Genomic DNA, 25,006 nt, shown 5'->3' with positions numbered 1-25,006 from the left:
AATTAATTAATTAAAAGACGAAAACAATTTAAAATACATCAAACACGATTATTTATTAAAATTAACACGAAATATATTAAATAACAACATATATACGATAATTTAATTTAATTTTTAAAAAAAAATACATAGTTCAATAATTTGGAAGATCACTTTCAAATCCTCCAAAATTGCTAAAATAATTTATTAATGAATTTAATCTTTTCCGTAATTTAACGTAATTATTTATTTAGTAATTTATGTATTTATAAAATAATTAAATAAATAATATTTCAAATAAATAAATTATAAAGAATAAAAAGGGAAAGAAAATGGTTAAATACTGTTCATTTGGTGTAATTTTTTGTGTAATGGTTGGAGATGAATTTTAGTTTGGTGCAAGATTTAATGTAAAATTTGATATAAAATAATGTAAAATTTGGTGCAGGGTTGGAGATGACCTTACAAGGAAAATAAAAAGGTTTGAATTTACAAGTATTTTTCATTAAATTGGTCACATGGGTACCACGCTATGTATAATATTATTTTTGTACTTATTAATGCAGTGTGACCCACTACACGTGAAATATCTTGATTCTTAGTTAACGTGTGATGTGTTGGAAACTCCATTATTTTTTGACTCTATATTATTTTTTGATGGGTTAATTTAATTACGATTGTCAAAATTGTGAACGATTTCGAGGTTTTATGAAAGTTGCTTATTCTAATAGAAACACTCTCTCTATAGGAGATCAGTGATTTCTATTAAGATTTGAGATCCATTTTAATAAGGTCAATTTTGTGAAAAGGAGTTGTTTGAGATTTTTTTAAATTGATCAATATTTCGATATTTAACCAATGTGAAATTTTCATTCTTAACAATTCCCGTGTCTAGTTATATAATTTAAAAAACATTAAAGATGCCTTTGGAGAAAAATCATTTAGACTCAAGGGCTATGGAGAAAAAATCATTTAGACTCAAGGGCTTAATGATTTTAGGATTTTGCTAAGCGTGACACCTTGGTATACAACCCTCCAGCCATCTCCAAACAAGGGACCCACAATTTTTTATTGGGCATGGATAACCTATAAGAGGGGCTGTACACTTGGGTGGTGTACAAAAAGCAAAACTCATGACTTTAGCACCTATTCTGGCCAGTGTGAGCTCCTTTCATTTATTGTTTAGGGTAATACTATCTTAAAATCCATATCTATATCACGTAATTTAATTGACCAATCAATTAAAGTACATTGGATTACCTAGTTTTAATTATTTAGTCCACTTTCTATGCGTAGTGTAGGGTTTAAATGAACTCGTGATCATTAATCTTTTAACAAAAATTCTGAGTGTACAGAATTTTAAATTTATAGAATGTGTATAGAGTCTCATAAACGGTGGATCCTACATGAATATTTTATTACCAAAAAAATCACCTACCCCCTTGATGTGTGTATTTTGTACAACATCTGTACACTTAAATTTTTGTACATGTAGACTAACTAATCTTTTAATTATATTTCTTTGTTAACATAAAATTTGTGACAATATGGTCAAACCTCCCACGTATGTTAGTCCGATTGAAGAAAAAGAACGATGTGACAGTCTTGATATTTATCAAATTTTTTATTTAAATTTATTCATCTATATCTAATGTTTATATGATATTTCTATATACATGTATATTCACGAGTATTTTCTACTTTCTCGTTAGAATACTAGCTAGCTGATAGGATCAATGGATACCGATATTTCCCAATGTAGGCGGTGGTCATGGAGGGGACCTAGCAACTCAAGTTTGGAATTATTGAAAAACCATAACACGTGATTTTCGATCCGATAAGGACATGCTAACATTATTTTTGTCGTCGTTGTTTCCAGTGTGACCACGTTAGGGGTAAGCTTTTAAATTTTTTGGATGTATGGACTTGATTAGACTTGTCAGAAATTTTGGACCACGTTGAGTTTCTGCGTAATAAAAGAAATGGCAGAGATATTTTAGTCAAAATCAATAATAATGGTGTACTTCGAATTCGTTTGACAGGACTTCTACTTTTAAAGTTCTAATCTTCTGAAATGGTTAAATTTTTATGCACGTAGGAACTTCGTATTTTAATTTTATTTTAGTAGAATGTATATTCTACCTGATTTGATTAAAGGATGAAGGGGTTGAAATGTTTGATTGAACGTTACAGATTAAGAACTTTTCACTCGATATCTTGAAACGAAGCTCGACCATTTGGGTACCGTCACTCATAAGTTCACTAGACTCCATGTGGGACAAAATTGACGCTGACGTTGCCAACTCCGGCTCAGCCAGTTCTTTCCTCCTCATGCAGCAATTCCTTTTTAGGTTCCTTACTCGCTGCATTGTCGGAGCAGACCCCTCGACTTCGCCTGAGATCGCCAGCTCTGGCCATATTATGCTCGACAAGTGGCTCGGTATTCAGATCCTGCCGACTGTCAACATCGGCATTCTACAACCCCTCGAAGAACTCTTCCTCCATTCTTTCTCATACCCTTTCTGGCTTGTTAAAGGAGACTACAACAAGCTGGTGCAGTTTGTGGAAAAAGAAGGCAAAGAAGTTATACAAAGAGCTCAAACTGAATTCAATCTGACTGAACAAGAAGCAATTCACAATCTTCTTTTCATCTTAGGATTCAATGCATTTGGTGGGTTTACGATATTCTTTCTGGCGCTCTTGAGTGCGATCGGGGATCAGAAAAGTACTGGGCTACACGAAAAACTCCGGGATGAAGTAAGACAAAAATCTGGTTCCAATTCAAATACTCTCAGTTTCGAAAGTGTAAAGGATATGGAATTAGTACAATCATTTGTCTACGAAACTCTTCGATTGAACCCGCCAGTTCCATCGCAATTCGCCCGAGCTAGAAAGGATTTCAAGCTGACCTCGCATGATGCTGTTTACGAAATCAAGAAAGGAGAGCTTCTCTGTGGGTATCAGCCATTGGTGATGAAAGATGCCAAAGTCTTCGAAGAGAGTCCTGCGACATTTTTATACGACAGATTTACAAGAGAGAAAGGCGGGACAGAGTTGCTGAATTATCTATACTGGTCAAACGGGCCACAAACTGGATCGGCCACGGCAGCCAACAAGCAGTGTGCAGCTAAAGAGATTGTGCCCTTAACTGCAGCGTTATTTGTGGCTTATTTGTTTCAGAGATATGATGACATTACAATTTCTTCTGGTTCAATCACTGCAGTTGAGAAGTCCAAGTGAGACAATTAATTACTTGTAATGAAGGATGTAATGCTACTCTTATAATCTCAATCGTTATATGCCTTATCTTTGCACAAAGTGTTTCAAGTTCGGCCTAGTTGCTTGAATTTTGTGCAAATAATAATCGAAGGAGCGTGACATTCTTTACTTTCCATTCTCTCCATTTTATATTACACGAGACCAAGTAATGCCCACTATATCATTTATTTTTATTTTTTTTGGTCCTCACCTTGGGTAAATTTCATGGCAAATTGTAGCATGGTTCGATTCTAAAGAGAACTGGTTAAATAGAGTAATAACGGGAAAATATAGACTAGCCAAACATTTCTACGTGCAATCTCTCTGTGTGTGTGTGTCGAACAGGCAGGAGCAGGTTGCTTAGATAAGAAAAAGGACATTGGAAAAAATCGTGTTATAATCTTATGATCAACTGAACTCATTAACCTTTAGAACTATCTTTATATTTATCAAGTTATCCATATATATAAGCAAACTGTCTGTCTAATGAACTTCCAGTTCCTGATGTGCATGTGGAAGGTTTCTCGCTTTCTTGTTTAACAATTTACTTCAAACAAATAGATATATTGGGTAAATTTTGAGATGGCACCTTATAGCACAAAAGATGCTTTGTTGGAGAAGAAGAAATGACCCTCTATACGAAGCTGAATCATATGATCCAATTTCGGATGGTACTAAGGCCTTGTGCCCCCTTTCGAGCCAAGACAAGAAATTGAGAACTTGTTACTATGCAGATGCAGCATCCCGTGCTAATTTGATACAGCGCACTGGGAAGTCATATAGCCTGTACATTTGCACGAGACTTGGCAACTCCCTCTTTCCATCCTTTTTGGCGTGCCCTAAGCTCCCATACAGCAGTCAGTCTCTTCTGTGCAAATAAAGCAGCCTCAGCTTTTTCCCTTGCCTCCTCGCATGTTTCCATCCCGGAATTGCATTTGTCTGCCTCTTTCTGATATTGGGATGTCATCTTCTTGGCCTCAAGCAGTGCCACGTCGGACCGCTGCTGTTTTTCCAATGCTTCAGCTTCTCGCAGCTTCAGTTCCTCGGACAATAGCTCTGCAAAGTTCTTCTGTGTGTCTTCACTCACATCTGGATCGTGCTTTGCACAATCTGCAAACATGAGAGAGACATTACCAACAAAAGAGCCTTGCGCTAATAACATCATGACTTGCGCATCGGATTACCATCAAGGAAAAAAGGTTAGTCTCAGAAGGAAAGATAATGACAGATATTATCTCCAGTTTCACATCTAATATTAAGATTCTTGGTCTTTCTTACTATCGTATGCATTGAGTGGAGTCTGATATGATTATAATTGGTGAATGAAGAGAAGCACTCTTATGTTAATTGGGGAGAAAATTAATCATCCAAATCTAGTTAAATCAAAACATGGAAATTTTATACAAATATATTTCACACTCTAAAATCTAACGGAAGATGTTAAATAGAAGAATTGAAATATAAGCATGTAAAAAGGTAAATCAGATGCTCCACGTATACTATTACTATCAACCTAGTTTCTTTAAAAAGCAATACTATTGCAATCACTCTCACTAGCACCATGAACATTATCAAATGCCACCAATAACAACGTAATATGATCAATGTAGTCAAGAGCACAGGCACAAAAGACGCTGCTTAGCATGAATCTGAAACCTATTTCTCAAAAGCAAATGATTCACAAATTTCTGACTTAGTTAGCCTGATATTTTTTAATTAACTGCTCATTTTAATAATGGGATCAAATAATAATGTTGAACAGACTTCAAAAACTAGTGGATTGAAGGTCTGTGATGCCTGTGACTGATATATTATGATCAGAAATAGAGAAATTAGTCAGAGAAAGAAAGTGACATGGAGAGGGAAAGGCTAAAAGAAAAGGGCGATGTAGTGAAGTGAAGAATGGAATGGAAGATTCCAGTGGGCCTAAGAAAAGGGTGACAACTACTAATTTACCCTCCAACTGTGCCACTATATCTATCATTTAGTGTGCTTTAGCAACAAAACTACAGCATAATGCCACTGGAGTAGGTAAACAGAACCATATCTATATATGGATGCAAACACCCGAGCACTTAACGACCCCAAGGAAGATTTCCTGTTCAGCACTACTCACCTCCTGGGGTCTCACCAACTCAAAGGATATGCCAACATCATGATATTTTTAGTCCTAACCCCCTAACATTTACTTGTTTTCCACTAAACCCAGGAGCATAGGCAAAGAAGATCAAGATGTCCTGCTAGCAGACGCCGTCTTCTAGGATAAGCATTTACAAACCTTTATTACACTTAGAATTCCCGAAATGAAGAACACCCAAACATGGGGAAGAGGCGAAAGAGACCGAAAGACCATGAAAGCTGCTATTCCAAGTGTGAGTTGCAAAACATTCAATCAATCAGGGAAGATTTTCAACTTATCGAGACAATGAGATGTCAAAGTGAGTGTGTCGAAAAGTGAGGGTAGAGCAAAGAATATTAATGTTGGAGGACCCGGACCAGCCCAGCCAGATCAAATAACAACCTGGGAACCAACCCAGAAACCAGTTCAGTTACTGCTAAAAACCGGGTATTGAAAACAGAACAAAATCAACTATCCAGTTCAACAGGGACTGCTTTAACAGGTCATCGATTGACCGGATTTTCCAGTTGCACTTTTCTAGAAAATTAAAATAAAAAACGCTTTTTAACCCTAGAATCATCAAATTCGGTTTTTATAATTTATTGATTAAATTTTACTTTTTTGTACATTTTTAAGGTATGTTATATATTTATTTATTTATTTATTATCTTGGGTTTGATCCAGTTGTACATTTTTATAAAATCTAGGGTTCGATCCGGTCGATCCAGTTGAATTGACCAGATTTTCCAGTTGCACTTAAAAAAAAAACTACCGACCTGTTCGACTGTAGAGCCTTCAAATTTAATATTTATATATTACTGGTGAAAATTTAACCTTTTTTTGGTCCATTTTTAAGGTATGTTATATATATTTATTTATTATACCTCGGGCTAGACCCTAGGCTGGTCTCAATCCAGCTTTTTGGAAACAATAGTGAGTTTTACATGTCAAAAATAGTTTTCATATTATATTATCAATAGCTTAAGAAATTTAGGCTTCAGGTGCTCCTTTATTAATGGCTCAGAATAATACAGAAACAGGTATTTGACCAATGCCTATGAATGATAATACAAGGGACTTATCACAAGCTTCTTTTCATCAGAATAACGAACGAGTGAGGGTGACAAAAGCAAGCATTTATTAAACAGACAGTTAATTGTTAGTTCCACAAAATCAGAACCTAAGACAAAACAACTGTAAATAAAGCTTGATGTTGGCATCTGAAACAGAAACACGTGCAAGCACAAACCATAATTAAGTGAAAGGCAAGAAAGTGGCATACTAACCTGCAAAGGATATATTACTCAGTCCTGCAACAATAAAAAAGGTATAATCAGTACAAGAGATTCATTGACTAGAAGAATGACAAAAGATGACAGAAGGAAGTTAATAGCAAGAGTCTTAATTCCAACAACTAATGGCATACACCAAGGAACCTCATCTTGGATATGTTTCATAAGCTAATCCATGACTCAAATAAAGAGAAAGTACTTAAGTCAGAATTTGGTCGCAAACTCTTTAGTAATGGACGTTCTGTACTACTATCATGAAGACATCTCACACTCATGAATACTACACTGTATATAGCTTCAATCATATTGATGTATCCAATCGAATTTTCTTCTCTCTTTAAAACTCATTGTAACACTTCGTAGTTTCCCTATTATACATGCTTTTCCAAAACCAGCAAACATAATTGCATTTCTTGTTTATTTCCTCTATACGTCTCCATTCATCTTTTATGCAGGAATTCCATACTAGATCATCCTAGTATAAAAACAAACTGATTCTCTAAGACCTTCAAATTACAAATTTAATCAATGCTCAAACATTCTTTTCTTTTATGTAGTATGAGTTATGATCACATTCGTAAGTAGTACAATTTTGAATAATGTCTTTTACACTCATAAATTGGCACCGTTCTTTTTCCATCCATGTTGCACTTCTACTCTTTCAAGATATCATTGAACAAGTTTGTAAGCCGTGTTACAAAAGTTTGCATGCAATCCAACTGCTTTTCTCATCTTCATCCTCTTTGTAGCCTCCCTCACTTCTAAGGCACATTTTGATGTGCGTATCACACTATTAGCAACAGAATTGTATCTCCATCAAACAGTAGCAACTTCTTTGAGAGATATACACACCCAAACTACCCCAATTTTTTTTATACATTTCCATATAATGTCGAAATTCACATGTGGGCACTTAGCACAAACCGTAATAGAATGAGTCTTTATCAAAGTGAAATAAGATTTATTACAAAAATGCCAGCCAGTTGATCACAGACGAAAATCAAACTTCCCAGTAAGAGATCTAAGCAGATCTAGACATATACATCGCAACACACACACACACACACACACACACACACACACACACACACACACACATATATATATATATATATATATATATATATATATATATAATTATGCATGTCCGTATCTATTGTACATACCTAGGGGGATGAAAGGAAGGGACTCGGAATCACAGTCACAGATACATGGAGCACAAGTGGAGGAAGAGCGGTTTACAGCAGCTAATCCTTCCACGAAGTGCCAATACAGAGGCGGGCCAATTATGTATCCTGCCAAGCACACCGCCATTATCCCCAGCGCTAACTTCAATACCCTAGGATTTACTGCCATTTCTTGATTAATTGCCTCTCGTAAATCCCTGTCTCTGTTTTGCCACAATTATAATTTAGCTACACGTAAAGTTCAGAATTTACGCGTCGACTGAGACTTTTAATCAGCGGAATGAGAAGAAAATCAGATCGGAGTATGAATGAAAAGGAGTAATCATATTCTAAGGAAATTTCAGTAGGGGTACAAATCTGTTGCAAGTGTGGCGCCAATGTCCCCAACTTACTATTTGTTGCACTCAAATCTTCAACTTTTTAAAATTGTAACAGTCATGTTCCTAACTAACTGAAAATATTAATTTGACCTTCCCTATTAGAAGGTCGATCTTGTCAAAAGAATTACCTTGAACTTGATTATTTATTTTAATATTTGAACTTTTAAACGAATCGAATAACACATTTGAGCAATGTCTGCTTTCGAAGGTTGACATTTCAATATTGACATCAAACAATTATATGTTTATTATTATTCTAATATTTAATTAATTTAGAATTTACGCTTAACAATATTGTTCTTTTAAAAGAGAGAATCTCATTGTTAATCTGATTAATCATACATTATTTAGTAAATTAGGTCGATAGATCAATTTAAAACATATAAATGTGTCATGATGTGAAGGATTTATCGTATATTGTAAACTCTTTTCAATCTATCAAGTATCTTTTCACGATCGATAACACTTTCTTCATCGGAATATAAATGTTACCTTTTCTCTACTCCAAATTAGAAACTAAACTCATTGAATGTGTGATTAAAGTTAATTGATGATTTTGATTTAAATTTTTATCAACTTTTTAGCTAAGTCAATTTAAGGAATGAGTTGTAGGATGTTTGAAAGTGACATGTCACGAAGATATGTATTTATTACACGGATGATTGAGGATTTTCAACATGCATGAGACTTGCGCATTAATTTAAGAATTTGCTGCTTTATCGGGATTTTTTTGCCTAAATGGTTGATGTCCTCTCACACTCCGTGGGTCCCGTGTGAATAAAAAAGTTCAATAAAAGTGGGCCCGTCATCGTAAGAGTCGGTCACCCCCTCTGTCAAAAAAACTCGAACATTGTAGCGGAATTGTTGATTTAATTGCTTACATGTTTACTTCTCATTTACAGTTTAAAGAACTATTTACAATTGTTATTTTAATAATAGTTTTGAGGGATACAAATAAAGTTAAACATAGAAAAATTGATTGATAGTCATAATCGAATATGGTAACTAAAAAGGAAACATTTCCATCAAAATTGCACGAGAACAAGCTCGACTCACCTCTATATATTACTTTTTGATTCTAGCAAGTTCAAAAACCTATAACCCTTAAGCAATGCAATGAATAAAGATCAACTCGATGATTTGACCAATCAATAATTCATTGTTATGGGTGACAATTGGTGGGGCTGTTGGGATAAGTAAATGGCCTTTTTCCTCCATGAGATGAGCCCAGTGCATTGGACTGATGTATAAGAGAATTGAGTTGGCCAAAAAAAAATTGGATTGAACGAGCTGTTGTGATAAAGGAGGGAATTTTATACGTGGATGTTTATGTAATGAACACTTCGGAGGAGATCTCAAAAAATTGAATTTGCGTACCCTGTAAAAATGCTAGCTGGTAAACTACCAAACCTTTCAAGACGACAGAAGCATTCTATATACGCAGATTCTAAATTTTGTTTGGAGCCAAGTAAGCTAAGGAGTTAAAAGATGCAATGACACAATTTGAGGCGACAACAAATGCTTTTATGGAAAAGTTAACTGTATTTAAATTAGTTCAATAATGAAATGTAATCTGACATTATATCCAAAATTAGATCTAGACATCTGACATTGCAGCATAATTATAAGTAAATAGGGTCTGAGTATTAGTGTGTTCCAATTAAAATGATTTATCATTTATGAATGAATTGAGCACCAATAGGGCTGAGACAAATGGAAGGTTTTAATACCGCATTACAAAATCAAAATGGAATAAAATGTACAACACATCAGCAGTTACATAGCACAATTACATATATTATCTACAGTAGTTCGATTTAGTAAAAAATTAAATTTTTAGTAGATTTTAACAAAAGATAATATAATGCCCATATTTGATGTGCATTAAATTTTATTTTTCTCTCTTTTATTTTTAATCACACAATCTTCCATAAAATAATATTACATGCAAATCGAGGACTTTTCCTTCTTTTTCAATCACTCGTTCTCCCAAAAAATACTATTCCACCCATTATCATATGAAAAAATGGGGGAATATCATTTTGATACTATCTATATTATGTAATTATGCTATGAAAAATAGTCCAACTTTTACATTTCAAAAACTAAAAACTTGAAAATTGTATAATTGACTAATTGTAGGAATTATTAAGTACACACTCGTCTAGATTTGTAAAACTTTAAGTTTGGTCTCCACATTTTACACTTTCTAGAACATTAAGTGCTAAAGTTGCTCAAAATTCATCATTACATGTGGAAACAAGTTTATGTAGTAGAAGTGGTCTTTGGAAGGATTTAAATTGCTAGAATTCTTTCCTTCGTCTTTTGGTCCAAGAAGTCTAAATCCTTGCTTAGGATATTCATTACTTTTTCGAGTTGAATTGCTGGGGGCATGTTTTTGATGATTTTCAAGAAGTCAAAATGAGATTTTGAGATCATTTGACTAATTCTATGAAAGTGTTTCTTCTATTGAGAAATTTTTTTAGAGAAAATTGTTTCAATGTGTCTTTCTTCAATACCACTTTCGGAACGAAAGCTCATTCAAAAATTAAATTTCAAACAAAAATTAAAATATCTTTCTTAGGATACTTTTCTACAAGAAGCAAAAGCTATGTCAAACGGGCTCTTATTTAATCTAGTATTCCATATCAATAGAGAGAAGTCATTATTCGTTTAAATACAGGGTACTTTAGCCTGTGCATACTAATTTGAGCATGCCGGATTCTGACTTTTTATGTGAGGGGCTAGTTGTCCAACTCATTGTTTGACAAACATTATGTAGTTAGGTTCAATCCCAAAAAAAAAAAAAAAAAAAAAAAAAAAAAATTAAAATTAAAGAAATTAAAATTTAAGTCAAAATTAATTATTAATTATATATTTTATTGGAATCATAACTTTTCATCCACAAATTTTGTCAATCTGAGGTGTTATCTATCTCCCATTGAAGTCTATAATTATTTTATAAGAGTAATATTATTAATCATCATTGGTGTTAAGTATCGATCTATGTGATAATTGTATGACATTAAATGATAGATTCATTTAAATAAAAGTCATGTGACTTATTTAATTGAACATATAAAATATAGACACTTAAATTGAAGCTTTAGAACCACTAATGTTAGATAGTATTGTTCATTTTATGATGGTCAAATAGATAAAAAAAATTCTAAAATCAAATTCTATTTTTCATTATTAATTATTAATTTGTCATCAGATGACATAATTTATTATGTCAAATTAGCAAAAATCGTTATAATGATGAGTGTTTTTCTATATGATTTTTAAAAAAAAAGACCAAAATCAAAGTCGCATTACATTTTTCATCTAAACGTATTCTTGACTTTCAATTTTACTGACTTGGTGTAATAAATAATGTCGTTTCGTGACATATTGACACTTAATGGTACTACATATGATTTAATATTTTTAAAATCTAATGATCGTCATTAATATAAAAGTGAGAAACTTGAGTGACTATTACCGTAAAAAAGTAATAAAATTGCTCAAAACTATTGACATAATTAATCCATATTTAAGATTTGTTTGGTGGGGAATAAAATCAAAATTTTAATAGATTTTGATAGAAGTTGATGAAATATACAGTTGAAAAGTTGTGAAATCTATAATATATGTGGTTAAAATTAACTGTTGATTTTGACTTAGATTAAAATATAGATTTTAATTGGTACCAATCAGGGCTTAATTCTTATCTTTTTGATTACTTACTTATTAATAACATTTCCATTAATATAAAAGTTAATTTTACTAAAATACTTTTGATCGTTATTAACCAAAAATCGATTTGTAATCTTAAATGACGAAGACCGAAGCACTAATAATGCTTAGTAAAATGTTTTTGCGCGAACATAATGACCCAAATATTTACGAGATTTGATGTCTAAACACGCATCTCTAGCCAAATTTTCACTGGGTCCTAAAACTTTAATCATGGAGTTAAGCATACTAATTTGCATTTGAAGTTCTCTAGTGAAAGATCGACGTTTTCTCAAAATATCATTGATTTTAGAACTTTTTTTTTTTTTTTTTAATGATGGAGGAACCCTCAGCCGCTACCCTTCGAGTGTGCACTGGGTAAACCCTTGGGTTGACGCAATAACCTGCAAGCCATGCCAGTCAGGTAAACCGCACTAGGCAAATCTTGTGTGACAGACTCGACCGAGCAAATGTTGGTAGGGAGAATCGAAAACTCGTGACTAAAAGTTTCTGCGCTCACCTACTTCATCAACTCGACAACTCCATGAGGGGCAACATTTTTTACTTTTTGTACAAGAGACAAGTCGCGGGTACTCCTTTGAAAATCAATACAATATACTTATTAGTCATAACATAAAGGCTTCATTTCAAAAGAAATGTTAAAGATATTCCCGTTCTTCTTATAACAAATTAGGGAAAATGGGTGAAATTATACTTATTAGGGTATGACACCATTTAGAAAGAAAGGTATAAATTCAATCCTCAAAAGTATTAGAAAGAAAACTCAACTAGTTCGCCTTTGCAAATCACCTTTTGATTTTCTCTCTTTCTTGCCGTCTCGCTCTCGTACTTTCTTTTTCTTCTTGTCCAAGGAAACAATACTTTGTCTTGTCATGAAAGAAATTCTTTACTTCATATTGCATTCGATGACAAACTAAGAAAAATATATAAAAACCCAAAAAATACAGTAATTTGAATCCCGTCACCAATATTTCTGTAACTTCAAAATACCAGAGAGAAGGCTAAGAAAAGTGTTATATCAAGATGGTTATGCTTGGAGCGATTGCAAGAAATTTGGATGCTCTTGCTGGGTACTTTCAATCCAATGGATAAGAACCCATTTTTCCAAACTTTTACTTTTTTTTTTCCAGATTTAAATTTTTAATGATTCCAGTCTCCAGACATTCGGATAATATTTTATAAAGTTAATAATTCATGAATATTTACTTCCTGTAAGTCCATATATATCTAATTGTTTGTTATTTTCCTTGATTGAGGAATATACAGACATGGAGCAATGCTTCTATATCCTCTGTAAGTCCAAAATATTTTTTTCTTTTTTCCTCCAGAAATTCCTTCTATTTTTTTGATAAATTAAGAACAGTTCAATGAATAAACGAACAGATATGCATCGCTGAGAGCAATTGAGAGCCCTTCAACATTGGATGATCAACAGTGGTTAACGTATTGGATTTTATACTCATTGATAACCCTCTTTGAGCTTTCTTGTTGGAAAGTCCTTGAATGGTAATTACTGAATTCTATGTTATATATCAATGTTATGAGAACTGACCAGGCATAAGCACCGGCCTCGACCGGCTAGTTCAACCGGTAAAACCGAGGACCGGCTCTAAAACTGGGTCGGTTAGCCTCTGAAAATGTTTGATAAGAAACTGGCTTCAAAACAACAGAGCAGACGGTGATGTTGAACTGCTGGCGGTTCCACCGGTTTTTAATTGTCAATGCTGAATCCACTCAAGTAATCATACAAGAACACACATCAAGTTTCGTATATAATCATGCACACCTTCACATTGAACTAACTCATCTAAAAACTTACCTCTTAAGGCAGAAAAGAAGTTTATTTATTTAAATTTTCGTCTTCAACAAATTCATATATAGGATATTATGTTTATTTTCCAAAATTCCTACAGGTTCCCAATCTGGCCATATATCAAGTTGACATTCTGTTTGTGGCTAGTGTTGCCAGTTTTCAATGGAGCTGCTTACATTTATGAGAATTTTGTGAGGAAATATGTCAAAGTTGGAAGCTATGTGAACCCAAATTATCCTGAAGGTCAGAGAAGGGTACTTCAGATGATAAGCCTTGACGCCAGGAAATCAGTCGAGAAATACATCGAGAAATATGGTCCAGAAGCCTTCGATCGAGTTATCAAAGCGGTAAGAAGCTAGTCGAGGAAAACCACTACTCACATAGAGAAAGACATTGATATATTAAACACATATTGACTCATAAAATTGTTCTTGCAGGCTGAGAAAGAGGCGAAGAAACACTGAGAAATTATTTTAAGTCCCTGAAAGTCCCATTTATCAGCTTTTCATCCCCTTAATTATGATTTGTTGAAGACTGAATAAAGATTATAGAGCAGACATGTAATAGTGAATATGGGGGGAAGATAAAACTATTTATTGATTTTTTTATTTTTATTTTTTATGTGGATTATTAACTAGCAGTGATAATATTTCCACCATTGTGCTCAATAAAAGTTGCTGTTCATCAATGGAAATAATCTGATTGATTTTCCATGGATTCAGTAACAGAGATATTCTGGAAGGCATCACAAAAAGTTCTTAAAAGAATTAGACAGACAGACAGATTATATTAAGCTCATGTTTGGCCCTCATTAAATTAATATTCATTTTTTTCCTCTCTTCTTATCAATCACCCATTCTCCAATAAATAATATTACATGTACATTAAAAAAAAAAAATTCCTTTCTTTTTCACCATACATTCTTTGAAAAGTTACCATTCCTCGCACCATGCCAGTCAGGTAAACCGCACTAGGCAAATCTTGTGTGACAGACTCGACCGAGCAAATGTTGGTAGGGAGAATCGAAAACTCGTGACTAAAAGTTTCTGCGCTCACCTACTTCATCAACTCGACAACTCCATGAGGGGCAACATTTTTTACTTTTTGTACAAGAGACAAGTCGCGGGTACTCCTTTGGACGGTACAAATTACACCCTCTCACAACAGGGGCTCGTGCCAATAAAAAAAGGTGTGGGCCCCCCTGTTGTGAGGGAGCTATCAACCTCCATGTAAAGGAGGTTATATCTCCAGCATGGTTGTTATAAATAATGGAGCCCAAATAGGGGTTGATCCCCATATGCAAAGAAAATACCTACGCCACTGTGAAACTAAAAAGCGTACCGAAGTTGAATTAATCTACAGGTCCCTTTTTCTAGTCGGACCAGTTCAGCCTACCAAGTCAATATGCTATTAAGACTTAAGTTACATCTTAAAAATCAATCTTATTAAGAGAAGTAAGAATAGCCCAAACTCTTATTTATTGGTCTACATCTTGATATTTGATCGATGTGAAATTTATCCATTAACTGTTGGAATAATTAATAATTCCATATGTGGGCTTCACATTCGATTGCAAAATTTTACGGGTTAGATATATGGCTCATAATGATATTTGTGTTTGGGCCAAAATTTATTAAGTGATCAATTGGGCCTTTTACACCTTACAGGTTGTAATTAATTTTATGTGGTAGTTTAAAGTATGTGGGCCGAAAATAAACTCTAATTAAAATTCTAGTCGTAATGAGACGGCTCAAATTATTTCCTATATATAAAGGCTAGGTCCCCTCTCCTCTCCATATGTTTCATTAGCTTGCCCCATTGATAGCTAATACTTTTGTGAGGAGCAAGGAGGGGAAGATCTTAGCTACTATCACAACTATAATTCATATCAACAATGGCTTCCGCAGGTATGAATTCGTTTTATTAATTTATTGTATTGTGATTTTTAATTCTTAGCATGCAATTAAATTTAACATTTGGTATCAGAGCCGACATGTTAAGATTAGAATCCTTCGTAAAATAACTATATTTTTCAATTCCCGGCTTCAAAACAACAGAGCAGACGGTGATGTTGAACTGCTGGCGGTTCCACCGGTTTTTAATTGTCAATGCTGAATCCACTCAAGTAATCATACAAGAACACACATCAAGTTTCGTATATAATCATGCACACCTTCACATTGAACTAACTCATCTAAAAACTTACCTCTTAAGGCAGAAAAGAAGTTTATTTATTTAAATTTTCGTCTTCAACAAATTCATATATAGGATATTATGTTTATTTTCCAAAATTCCTACAGGTTCCCAATCTGGCCATATATCAAGTTGACATTCTGTTTGTGGCTAGTGTTGCCAGTTTTCAATGGAGCTGCTTACATTTATGAGAATTTTGTGAGGAAATATGTCAAAGTTGGAAGCTATGTGAACCCAAATTATCCTGAAGGTCAGAGAAGGGTACTTCAGATGATAAGCCTTGACGCCAGGAAATCAGTCGAGAAATACATCGAGAAATATGGTCCAGAAGCCTTCGATCGAGTTATCAAAGCGGTAAGAAGCTAGTCGAGGAAAACCACTACTCACATAGAGAAAGACATTGATATATTAAACACATATTGACTCATAAAATTGTTCTTGCAGGCTGAGAAAGAGGCGAAGAAACACTGACAAATTATTTTAAGTCCCTAAAAGTCCCATTTATCAGCTTTTCATCCCCTTAATTATGATTTGTTGAAGACTGAATAAAGATTATAGAGCAGACATGTAATAGTGAATATGGGGGGAAGATAAAACTATTTATTGATTTTTTTATTTTTATTTTTTATGTGGATTATTAACTAGCAGTGATAATATTTCCACCATTGTGCTCAATAAAAGTTGCTGTTCATCAATGGAAATAATCTGATTGATTTTCCATGGATTCAGTAACAGAGATATTCTGGAAGGCATCACAAAAAGTTCTTAAAAGAATTAGACAGACAGACAGATTATATTAAGCTCATGTTTGGCCCTCATTAAATTAATATTCATTTTTTTCCTCTCTTCTTATCAATCACCCATTCTCCAATAAATAATATTACATGTACATTAAAAAAAAAAAATTCCTTTCTTTTTCACCATACATTCTTTGAAAAGTTACCATTCCTCGCATAAATAGGATTTTGATATTTGTATAGTCCTACTAGGACGGTACAAATTACACCCTCTCACAACAGGGGCTCGTGCCAATAAAAAAAGGTGTGGGCCCCCCTGTTGTGAGGGAGCTATCAACCTCCATGTAAAGGAGGTTATATCTCCAGCTTGGTTGTTATAAATAATGGAGCCCAAATAGGGGTTGATCCCCATATGCAAAGAAAATACCTACGCCACTGTGAAACTAAAAAGCGTACCGAAGTTGAATTAATCTACAGGTCCCTTTTTCTAGTCGGACCAGTTCAGCCTACCAAGTCAATATGCTATTAAGACTTAAGTTACATCTTAAAAATCAATCTTATTAAGAGAAGTAAGAATAGCCCAAACTCTTATTTATTGGTCTACATCTTGATATTTGATCGATGTGAAATTTATCCATTAACTGTTGGAATAATTAATAATTCCATATGTGGGCTTCACATTCGATTGCAAAATTTTACGGGTTAGATATATGGCTCATAATGATATTTGTGTTTGGGCCAAAATTTATTAAGTGATCAATTGGGCCTTTTACACCTTACAGGTTGTAATTAATTTTATGTGGTAGTTTAAAGTATGTGGGCCGAAAATAAACTCTAATTAAAATTCTAGTCGTAATGAGACGGCTCAAATTATTTCCTATATATAAAGGCTAGGTCCCCTCTCCTCTCCATATGTTTCATTAGCTTGCCCCATTGATAGCTAATACTTTTGTGAGGAGCAAGGAGGGGAAGATCTTAGCTACTATCACAACTATAATTCATATCAACAATGGCTTCCGCAGGTATGAATTCGTTTTATTAATTTATTGTATTGTGATTTTTAATTCTTAGCATGCAATTAAATTTAACATTTGGTATCAGAGCCGACATGTTAAGATTAGAATCCTTCGTAAAATAACTATATTTTTCAATTCCCACTTTTGAATTATGAAATTATGGATACCAAATTTCCCGTTGTCGGCTTCCCATATATTCCAGTCAACAAATAAAAAAAAATATTCTGCAAACTTTTCAACATTGTATGCAAAATTGTTTGCTAACTTTAAATTAAATTCCAAAGTGATATAATTTATAGTAAGTGCCATGTGAGATTTCCCTTTCCTTCCCTTTTTTCTCTACTTAATTATTATATATAAAGGATGATAGTAGCCAGATCAATTCAATATTCTCTTTCTCAATTCTCAAAATGAAATCCCCGTAGTGGACTCTTCGGGGAGACGTTTATGGATAAACTCACAATCACAAATTACGTGAATTAACTGCCTTTGTTTTTCATCATGTATTTCATCTTCCGGCTGCTGCCTGTTTGGCTGTTAGACACCGATGAAGTCGCAGTGGCAGGAGAATTCTTTTTGGGCTTTCTGTACTTAAGAGGGTGCTTACATCCAAGTTTTAAAAAGAAAATTATTTTTGGAAAATTCTTTTTGGTAGGTGAATACTTTTTCAAGGTCTCTGTATGTGTATGCATGTCCATATATAATTTCCTTTTCATTGAAATTTTGTTATTTTGAAGAAGCTAAGAATACAGGTTTTGATTTCCCAGTTGGATCTTGATTGTCCAAATTTTGGGAAGATCTCATATTGTTTTACGAATAAAAAATAAAAATAAAAATCCTGAGGTTTTCTAAATCTGATCGGGTGTTTGGGGATGGGGGCATGGTGTGCAATTTTTGAAAATTGCAAGCCCCCACCCACAATTAAAGGAAAGTGTCAATTTTGATCCAAATTAAAATTTTATTTAAAATTTACCCATTTAAAATAATAATAATAATAATAATAATAATAATAATAATAATAATAATAATAATAATAATAATAATAATAATAATAATAGACAACTTTTATTTTTTCGTTAAATGCATAATTATTGTTGTTATTATTTGTTCGTTTAAATTTCGCCTTTTATATATTAAAATTTTGTTGCCAATTTTAGTTCTCAATCACACGTGAATTTTGTCATTCATCGATTAGTGATTATTATTTTGTGATTGAATTTTTCTATGGGCCTTGCGACGATTATTGTTTTCCCACTAAGAGAAATATTTTGAAATAAAAATGGGTGGTAGCTGCCAAAGTGGCACACTCATTATTATTTATTCGATTTTCTCTACAATAAAAATACATATATTTTTGCTCAACAAATTTTGATTTATTGCATTTAATATCTTGCCCAATGGTGTTATTATATGTAATATTTTTGGAAAATGGCATGAGAAAGTTAACGAGTTTATTTTGGTTTAAAAATTTCCTTCTGCCCAAAGGTGTTGGTGTTTCGAAAATCAGTGTAATTTTGTTAACTGGCTACATGATGTGTTTTGAGAGTACCTTATAGCATGTTGTACTGTCGACGCAAAGGTGACTTTATGATGATGTACCTAGGCTCTTACCGTAATAAAATTCATATGTTTCGATTTAAATTACGGATTATCTAATTAATAGCCCATATTAATTAGTTGGACATTTCATCATCCATTTGATTGCATGCATTACGTTTGGATGATATTGAATGTGATATTTTATGTTTCCACAGTTTATAATGTCTCATCTCTTTCGAATCAATTGTCTGTTATTGAAATTTTGACTGGGAATAACTATGTGAGATGGAAACGAGACGTAGAAATAGCACTTGGTCTTTTGGGCTTGGATTTTGCAATGCAGAAAAAGCTTGAAAAACCCACAGATAAGAGTACCGTTGAATATGTAGCCGAGCATGAAAAGTGAGAAAGGGCTAACAAACTCTGTTTGAAAATCATTAGATATCTGATTCCATTCTAGGTGCCATCCCTGATAATGAAAATGTCAAAAGTTTTATGGATGCCATAGGAGAAAGATTTATTGAGTCTGATAAAGCCGAAACTGGGGATTGATGGATAAATTTATGAGCATGAAATATGATGGTATAAGTGGTGTTAGGGAGCATTTCATAAAAATGATAAATATATCATCTAAGCTAAAGGCTCTTGACATTCCCATTGCGGAGCCTTTCCTGGTCTATCATGTTTTGAATAGCCTTCCTAGCAAGTTTAATCAGCTTAAGATTGCTTACAATGCTTAGCGGGATAAGTGAAATTTGAATGACCTCATGGTAGTGTGTGCCCAAGAAGAGTATAGGATGCGTCGTGAAACTGTTGAAACTGTGCAGTTAGCTTTTCAGCCATCACAGAATAAGGGGCCTTCTCATAATCATAAATCGAAGTTTCGTAAGGGTAATAAATCCCATCGAAGTCAGCAGAATAATAATTTTAGTGGTCCCAAAGTAGTTATAAAGAAAAATGATCAATGCAAGTTCTATAAAAAGAAGGGTCACTGGCAGAAAGACTGTTTTAAGTTCAAGACTTGGTTGGAAAAGAATAAGAGTTCTTCAGGTATTCCGTTAGCCTTAGTTTGTTTTGAGTCTTCTTTAGTAGATGTCCCTTTGAATTCTTGGTGGTTAGACTCGGGAGCTAGTATTCATATTGCGAATTCCTTGCAGGGGTTGATAAGCAAACGGAGGCCAAGTGAGAATGAAGTAAGTTTGAGCGTTGCAAATGGATTTCAAGTGAAGGTTGAATTCATAGGAGTAGTGAAGTTAACTTTAGAGTCTGGTTTTTATCTTGTTTTGAAAAATACAGTTTATGTACCGCAGATGAGACGGAATTTAATTTCTATACCAAAACTTGATGCTTGTGGTTTTACATTTAATTTTGGTAATAGAATGGTTAAGTTATTTAATGATTCTCATTTGATTGGAAATGACATTTTATGTAATGGTTTATATAAATTATCTTTGGCTTCTTTTAGTGATATCTCGTGTGTTACAAATGTATCAAAGAAAAGGGCTTTAATTCGTGAATCATCCTCTATGTTCTGGTATAAGCAATTGGGTCATATTTCTAAGGATAGAATGGAAAGATTAATAAAAGATGAGATACTTCCTTCTTTAGACTTCTCTGATTTTCACACCTGTATAGATTGTATAAGAGGAAAGTTAACTAAGTCTACGAGAAAGGGTTCGACTAGGAGTAATGGAATTTTGGACTTAATTCACAATGATATCAGTGGACCTTTGCTTTCCACTATATGTGGGAATAAATATTTCATAACTTTCATTGATGATTTCTCACGATATGGATATGTTTATTTGATTAACGACAAATCACATGCACTTGAGAAATTCAAAGTTTTCAAACTAGAAGTAGAGAAACAATGTGGGAAAAATATCAAAGTTGTAAGATCTGATCGAGGTGGTGAGTACTATGGAAAATATGACGAGTTTGGTCAAAATATGGGTGATTTTGCAAAATTTTTACAAGAGTGTGGAATAGTGCTCCAATACACCATGTCAGGGACACCTGAGCAGAATGGTGTTTCTGAAAGACGTAATCGAACTCTAAAAGATATGGTTAGAAGTATGATGAGTAGAACAAATTTGCCTGAATATTTGTGGGGTGAAACTTTGAAAACGGCTGTGTATATTTTGAACAGAGTTTCAAGTAAAGTTGTTGCAAAGATACCTTTTGAATTATGGACAGGACGTAAGCCAAGTATGGCTCACTTTAAAGTTTGGGGATGTCCAGCTAAGGTTAGGATTTATAATCCATTTGAAAAGAAATTAGACCCTAAATCAACTCCTGACTACTTTATTGGGTATCCGGATAGATCAAGGGATATAAGTTTTACTGTCCAAATCGCGGCACTAGAATTGTGGAGTCCATTACTGCTAAGTTTCTGGAGAACGATTTTGGAAACAGTGGGAGTTCCACGTTGAGAGAAATTCTTGTTGAACCCAATCAAGTTGTTGTTCCAGTTCCCGTCATACAGGAAAGAGTTGGTTCCTAACCAATTGAAGTTGTCAATGAAGAACCGAGGAACGAGGAGGAATCTCCAATTCCTCAAACAACGATTGAATTGGTTCCTGAACCACAAGTTAGGATATCACAAAGGGAAAGAAGATCTGCATTGCCCAGTGATTATGTTACATATTTATTGGAGAGCGATTTTAATGTCGGGCATATTGTTGATCCTGTAACTTATAATCAAGCATTGACAAGTCCTGAGGCAGATAAATGCATAGCTGCCATGGAAGATGAAATGAATTCCATGGAAAGGAATAAAGTTTGGGATCTTGTTGAACTTCCTCCAGATGCTAAGGCTGTAATAACAAGTGGATTTTCAAAAGTAAATTAGATTCAAAAGGAAATGTTGAACGAAAGAAAGCAAGATTAGTTGTAAAAGGTTTCACTCAACGAGAAGGCATTGATTATGTTGAAACCTTCTCCCATGTTTCGTCGAAAGATTCTTTTCGAATTATCATGGATCTTGTGGCACACTACAATTTGGAGTTTCATCAAATGGATGTTAAGACAGTATTTTTGAATGGAGATCTTTCTGAAATGGTTTATATGAAACAACCAGAAGGTTTTGTTGTAAAAGGAAAAGAAAACTTGGTGTGTAAGTTAAACAAATCCTTATATGTTCTCAAGCAGGCATCTCGACAGTGGTATTTGAAGTTTGATGAGGTTGTGACATCTCTTGGTTTTGTTGAAAATACTATTGGTCAATGCATTTATCTTAAAACCAGTGGAAGAAATTTTATTTTCCTTGTACTGTATGTTGATGACATTCTGCTTGCTAGCAGTAATTTAGGGTTGCTTCATGAGACAAAGAAAATGTTGTCTGCTAATTTTGAGATGAAAGATATTGGAGAAGCTTCCGATGTACTTGGCATTGAAATACATTGTGATAGAAATCGTGGTTTATTGGGACTTTCTCAGAAAGCTTATATACGACGTGTTCTAGAAAGGTTTAATATGTAGGATTGTGCACTGGTGATGTACCTATCATAAAAGGAGATAAGTTTAACAAAACTCAATGCCCAAGGAATGAGTTGGAAAGGGAGTCTATGAAGATGATCCCATATGCTAGTGCTATGGAGAGCTTGATGTATGCTCAAGTTTGCACTAGACCGGATATAGACTACGCAGTAAGTGTCCTTAACAGATTTCAGTCTAATCCAGGACAAGAACATTGGAAAGAAGCTAAGAAAGTTATGAGATATTTGAAGAAAACTGAAAGTTATATGCTTATATTCCAGCGTACAAATCATCTTGAGGTGGTAGGATATTCAAATTCTGATTTTGTTGGATGCCAAGATGATTTGAAATCAACCCCAGGTTATATTTTTACATTAGTTGGTGGTGCCATTTTTTGGAAAAGTGTTAAACAGACTTTAGTGGCATCTTCTACTATGCAAGCTGAATTTTTGGCATGTTATGGGGCTACAGTCCAAGCCGTTTGGTTAAGAAATTTCATCTCTGGCTAGAAAGTTGTTGATTCCATCTCAAGACCGATCACCATCTACTGTGATAACAGTACAGCAGTATTCTTTTCAAAGAATAATAAAAGTTCTGGTGGATCAAAACATATTGACATCAAATATTTGGTCGTTAGAGACAGAGTCAAAGAAGGGCAGACGAAAATAGAGCATATCAATACAGAGGCGATGGTTGCAGATCCCTCGACTAAGGGACTTGCTCCAAAAGTCTTTAAGACACATGTTACTAATATGGGTATTGTGGAAACATGTGATATTTTTGGTTAGTGAGAGTTATTTATGTAAAGAACTACGTTTTGAGCTTGATCCCTTTACACGGTACGTAGGCAACCCATATGTTTTCGGGTACAGTCCCTTCTGATAATAAAATAATTTTTTCCCTATCCATGAACTATTTTTAAACATGCATTTGACTTATATCTTTTTATATTATTGGTATCTTGAAATATGACGTATAAAGACATAAGATGAGTCTCTTTTAGAGATATGTGGCTTCATTTTGATTCGAAACATTATGAGGACCGATATGAGTTAGCACAGTTTTTTATCACATTTGGTGCTAAATTCATACCACATACTACCACATTGGTTGGAGGATGGGGATCCATGTCGATAAGGATGTTGACATTTGTAGCTGTGGAATGGTCTTACATCGCTTAATTGGTGTAATGGCTTCCATGTTCGGTGTTAATATTCTTGTTAGACCGGATCATGTTACGTAAGGTGTCATCATTGGAGCTATACTTTTGTGGCCACGTGTGTAGTCTAACCCGGGTGTTAAAACTTTGTTATGGCAATCAAATATTTGCCCAAGTGGGAGAATGTTAGAATAATTAATAATTCCATATGTGAGCTTCACATTCGATTGCAAAATTTTACAGGTTAGATATATGGCTCATAATTATATTTATGTTTGGGCCAAAATTTATTAAGTGATCAATTGGGTCTTTTACATCTTATAGGTTGTAATTAATTTTATGTGGTAGTTTAAAGTATGTGGACCGGAAATAAACTCTAATTAGAATTCTAGTCGTAATGGAACGGCTCAAATTACATCATATATATAAAGATTAGGTCCCCTCTCCTCTCCATATGTTTTATTAGTTTGCCCCATTGATAGCTAATACTTTTGTGAGGAGTAAGGAGGGGAAGATCTTGACTACTATTACAACTATAATTCATATCAACAATGGTTTCCGCAGGTATGAATTCGTTTTATTAATTTATTGTATTGTGATTCTTAATTCTTAGCATACAATTAAATTCAACATTAACACGTCCTTGCAGATTGGTAGCTCATTTGAGTTTACCAGTTTTGAAATCCGTGTGCTCATTTTTTGAGTTTTAATTGGATTGAAATGTTCGTTGAAGTTTAATAGGTTCTAATATCATATTAAAACTTGAAATTTCATCTTAAAAGGTCAACATTAAAAAGAAGAGCAGCCCAAACTTTCATACGTTGGTCTATAAATTGATATTTAACCGATCTGAAATTTATCCTTTAACACATGCAATATTGTTATAGTATCCGATGCTTGTCCATTTCTGCATAGCGTGTATAATTTGCATGGATGGGATTGGGAACCTTGTCCTGGGCCCCACTTCAACGAGGCCTACCTTTAGGTTTCCTAGACCTTAGTCGAACTTTAAAATGTGGGTCCTTAAATTGTATTATGCATCATAATTGAACCCGAGTATGGACATAAACAAATGGGCAACTTACAAAAATACCCTTAAAATTAGAGGTGTTTTGAAAA

General features: G+C 33.9%; 4 protein-coding genes across 4 annotated transcripts in view; 3 read left to right on the top strand and 1 right to left on the bottom strand.

Annotated features, from left to right (window-relative positions):
- LOC111368519 (fatty acid hydroperoxide lyase, chloroplastic) overlaps positions 1–3,373 on the top strand; it is a 5,095-nt gene extending 1,722 nt beyond the window's left edge. The window contains exon 2 of the mRNA XM_022989792.1: positions 2,173–3,373. Within this exon, the coding sequence (XP_022845560.1) occupies positions 2,173–3,219 (1,047 nt within the window). The 3' untranslated portion in view covers positions 3,220–3,373. The remainder of the gene's footprint in view (positions 1–2,172) is intronic.
- A 277-nt stretch (positions 3,374–3,650) lies between these two features.
- Positions 3,651–8,136, bottom strand: LOC111368520. Its single transcript, XM_022989793.1, has 3 exons — positions 7,815–8,136; positions 6,643–6,666; positions 3,651–4,347 (listed from the first exon to the last, which is right to left on the bottom strand). The coding sequence occupies exons 1-3, from the start codon at positions 8,002–8,004 to the stop codon at positions 4,013–4,015; spliced, it is 549 nt and encodes a 182-aa protein (XP_022845561.1). The 5' UTR covers positions 8,005–8,136; the 3' UTR covers positions 3,651–4,012.
- Positions 8,137–12,859: 4,723 nt separating this feature from the next.
- Positions 12,860–14,476, top strand: LOC111368517 (HVA22-like protein f). Its single transcript, XM_022989789.1, has 5 exons — positions 12,860–13,023; positions 13,220–13,246; positions 13,337–13,459; positions 13,867–14,113; positions 14,204–14,476. Exons 1-5 carry the CDS (start codon positions 12,977–12,979, stop codon positions 14,228–14,230), a joined length of 471 nt encoding a protein of 156 aa, XP_022845557.1. The 5' UTR covers positions 12,860–12,976; the 3' UTR covers positions 14,231–14,476.
- Positions 14,477–15,833: 1,357 nt separating this feature from the next.
- LOC111368518 (HVA22-like protein f) lies at positions 15,834–16,676 on the top strand. Its single transcript, XM_022989790.1, has 2 exons — positions 15,834–16,313; positions 16,404–16,676. The coding sequence occupies exons 1-2, from the start codon at positions 16,041–16,043 to the stop codon at positions 16,428–16,430; spliced, it is 300 nt and encodes a 99-aa protein (XP_022845558.1). The 5' UTR covers positions 15,834–16,040; the 3' UTR covers positions 16,431–16,676.
- Positions 16,677–25,006: the final 8,330 nt, after the last annotated feature.

This window comes from Olea europaea, chromosome 19 (assembly GCF_002742605.1).
Source record: "Olea europaea var. sylvestris chromosome 19, O_europaea_v1, whole genome shotgun sequence".
NCBI lineage: Eukaryota > Viridiplantae > Streptophyta > Magnoliopsida > Lamiales > Oleaceae > Olea > Olea europaea.
Note: the sequence above shows the minus strand (reverse complement) of the source record. Positions and strands in the feature narration are given on the sequence as shown.

Bases quoted from the DNA above. Each gene is read 5' to 3' on its own strand.
- LOC111368517 (XM_022989789.1), top strand. From the start codon at position 12,977: ATGGTTATGCTTGGAGCGATTGCAAGAAATTTGGATGCTCTTGCTGG. The intron at 13,460-13,866 runs GTAATTACTGAA...AAATTCCTACAG, and splicing joins TGTTGGAAAGTCCTTGAATG to GTTCCCAATCTGGCCATATA. The intron at 14,114-14,203 runs GTAAGAAGCTAG...TTGTTCTTGCAG, and splicing joins TCGATCGAGTTATCAAAGCG to GCTGAGAAAGAGGCGAAGAA.
- LOC111368520 (XM_022989793.1), bottom strand. From the start codon at position 8,004: ATGGCAGTAAATCCTAGGGTATTGAAGTTAGCGCTGGGGATAATGGCG. The intron at 6,667-7,814 runs GTATGTACAATA...TTATTGTTGCAG, and splicing joins CCTTCCTTTCATCCCCCTAG to GACTGAGTAATATATCCTTT. The intron at 4,348-6,642 runs GTTAGTATGCCA...TCATGTTTGCAG, and splicing joins GAGTAATATATCCTTTGCAG to ATTGTGCAAAGCACGATCCA.
- LOC111368518 (XM_022989790.1), top strand. From the start codon at position 16,041: ATGTTTATTTTCCAAAATTCCTACAGGTTCCCAATCTGGCCATATATC. The intron at 16,314-16,403 runs GTAAGAAGCTAG...TTGTTCTTGCAG, and splicing joins TCGATCGAGTTATCAAAGCG to GCTGAGAAAGAGGCGAAGAA.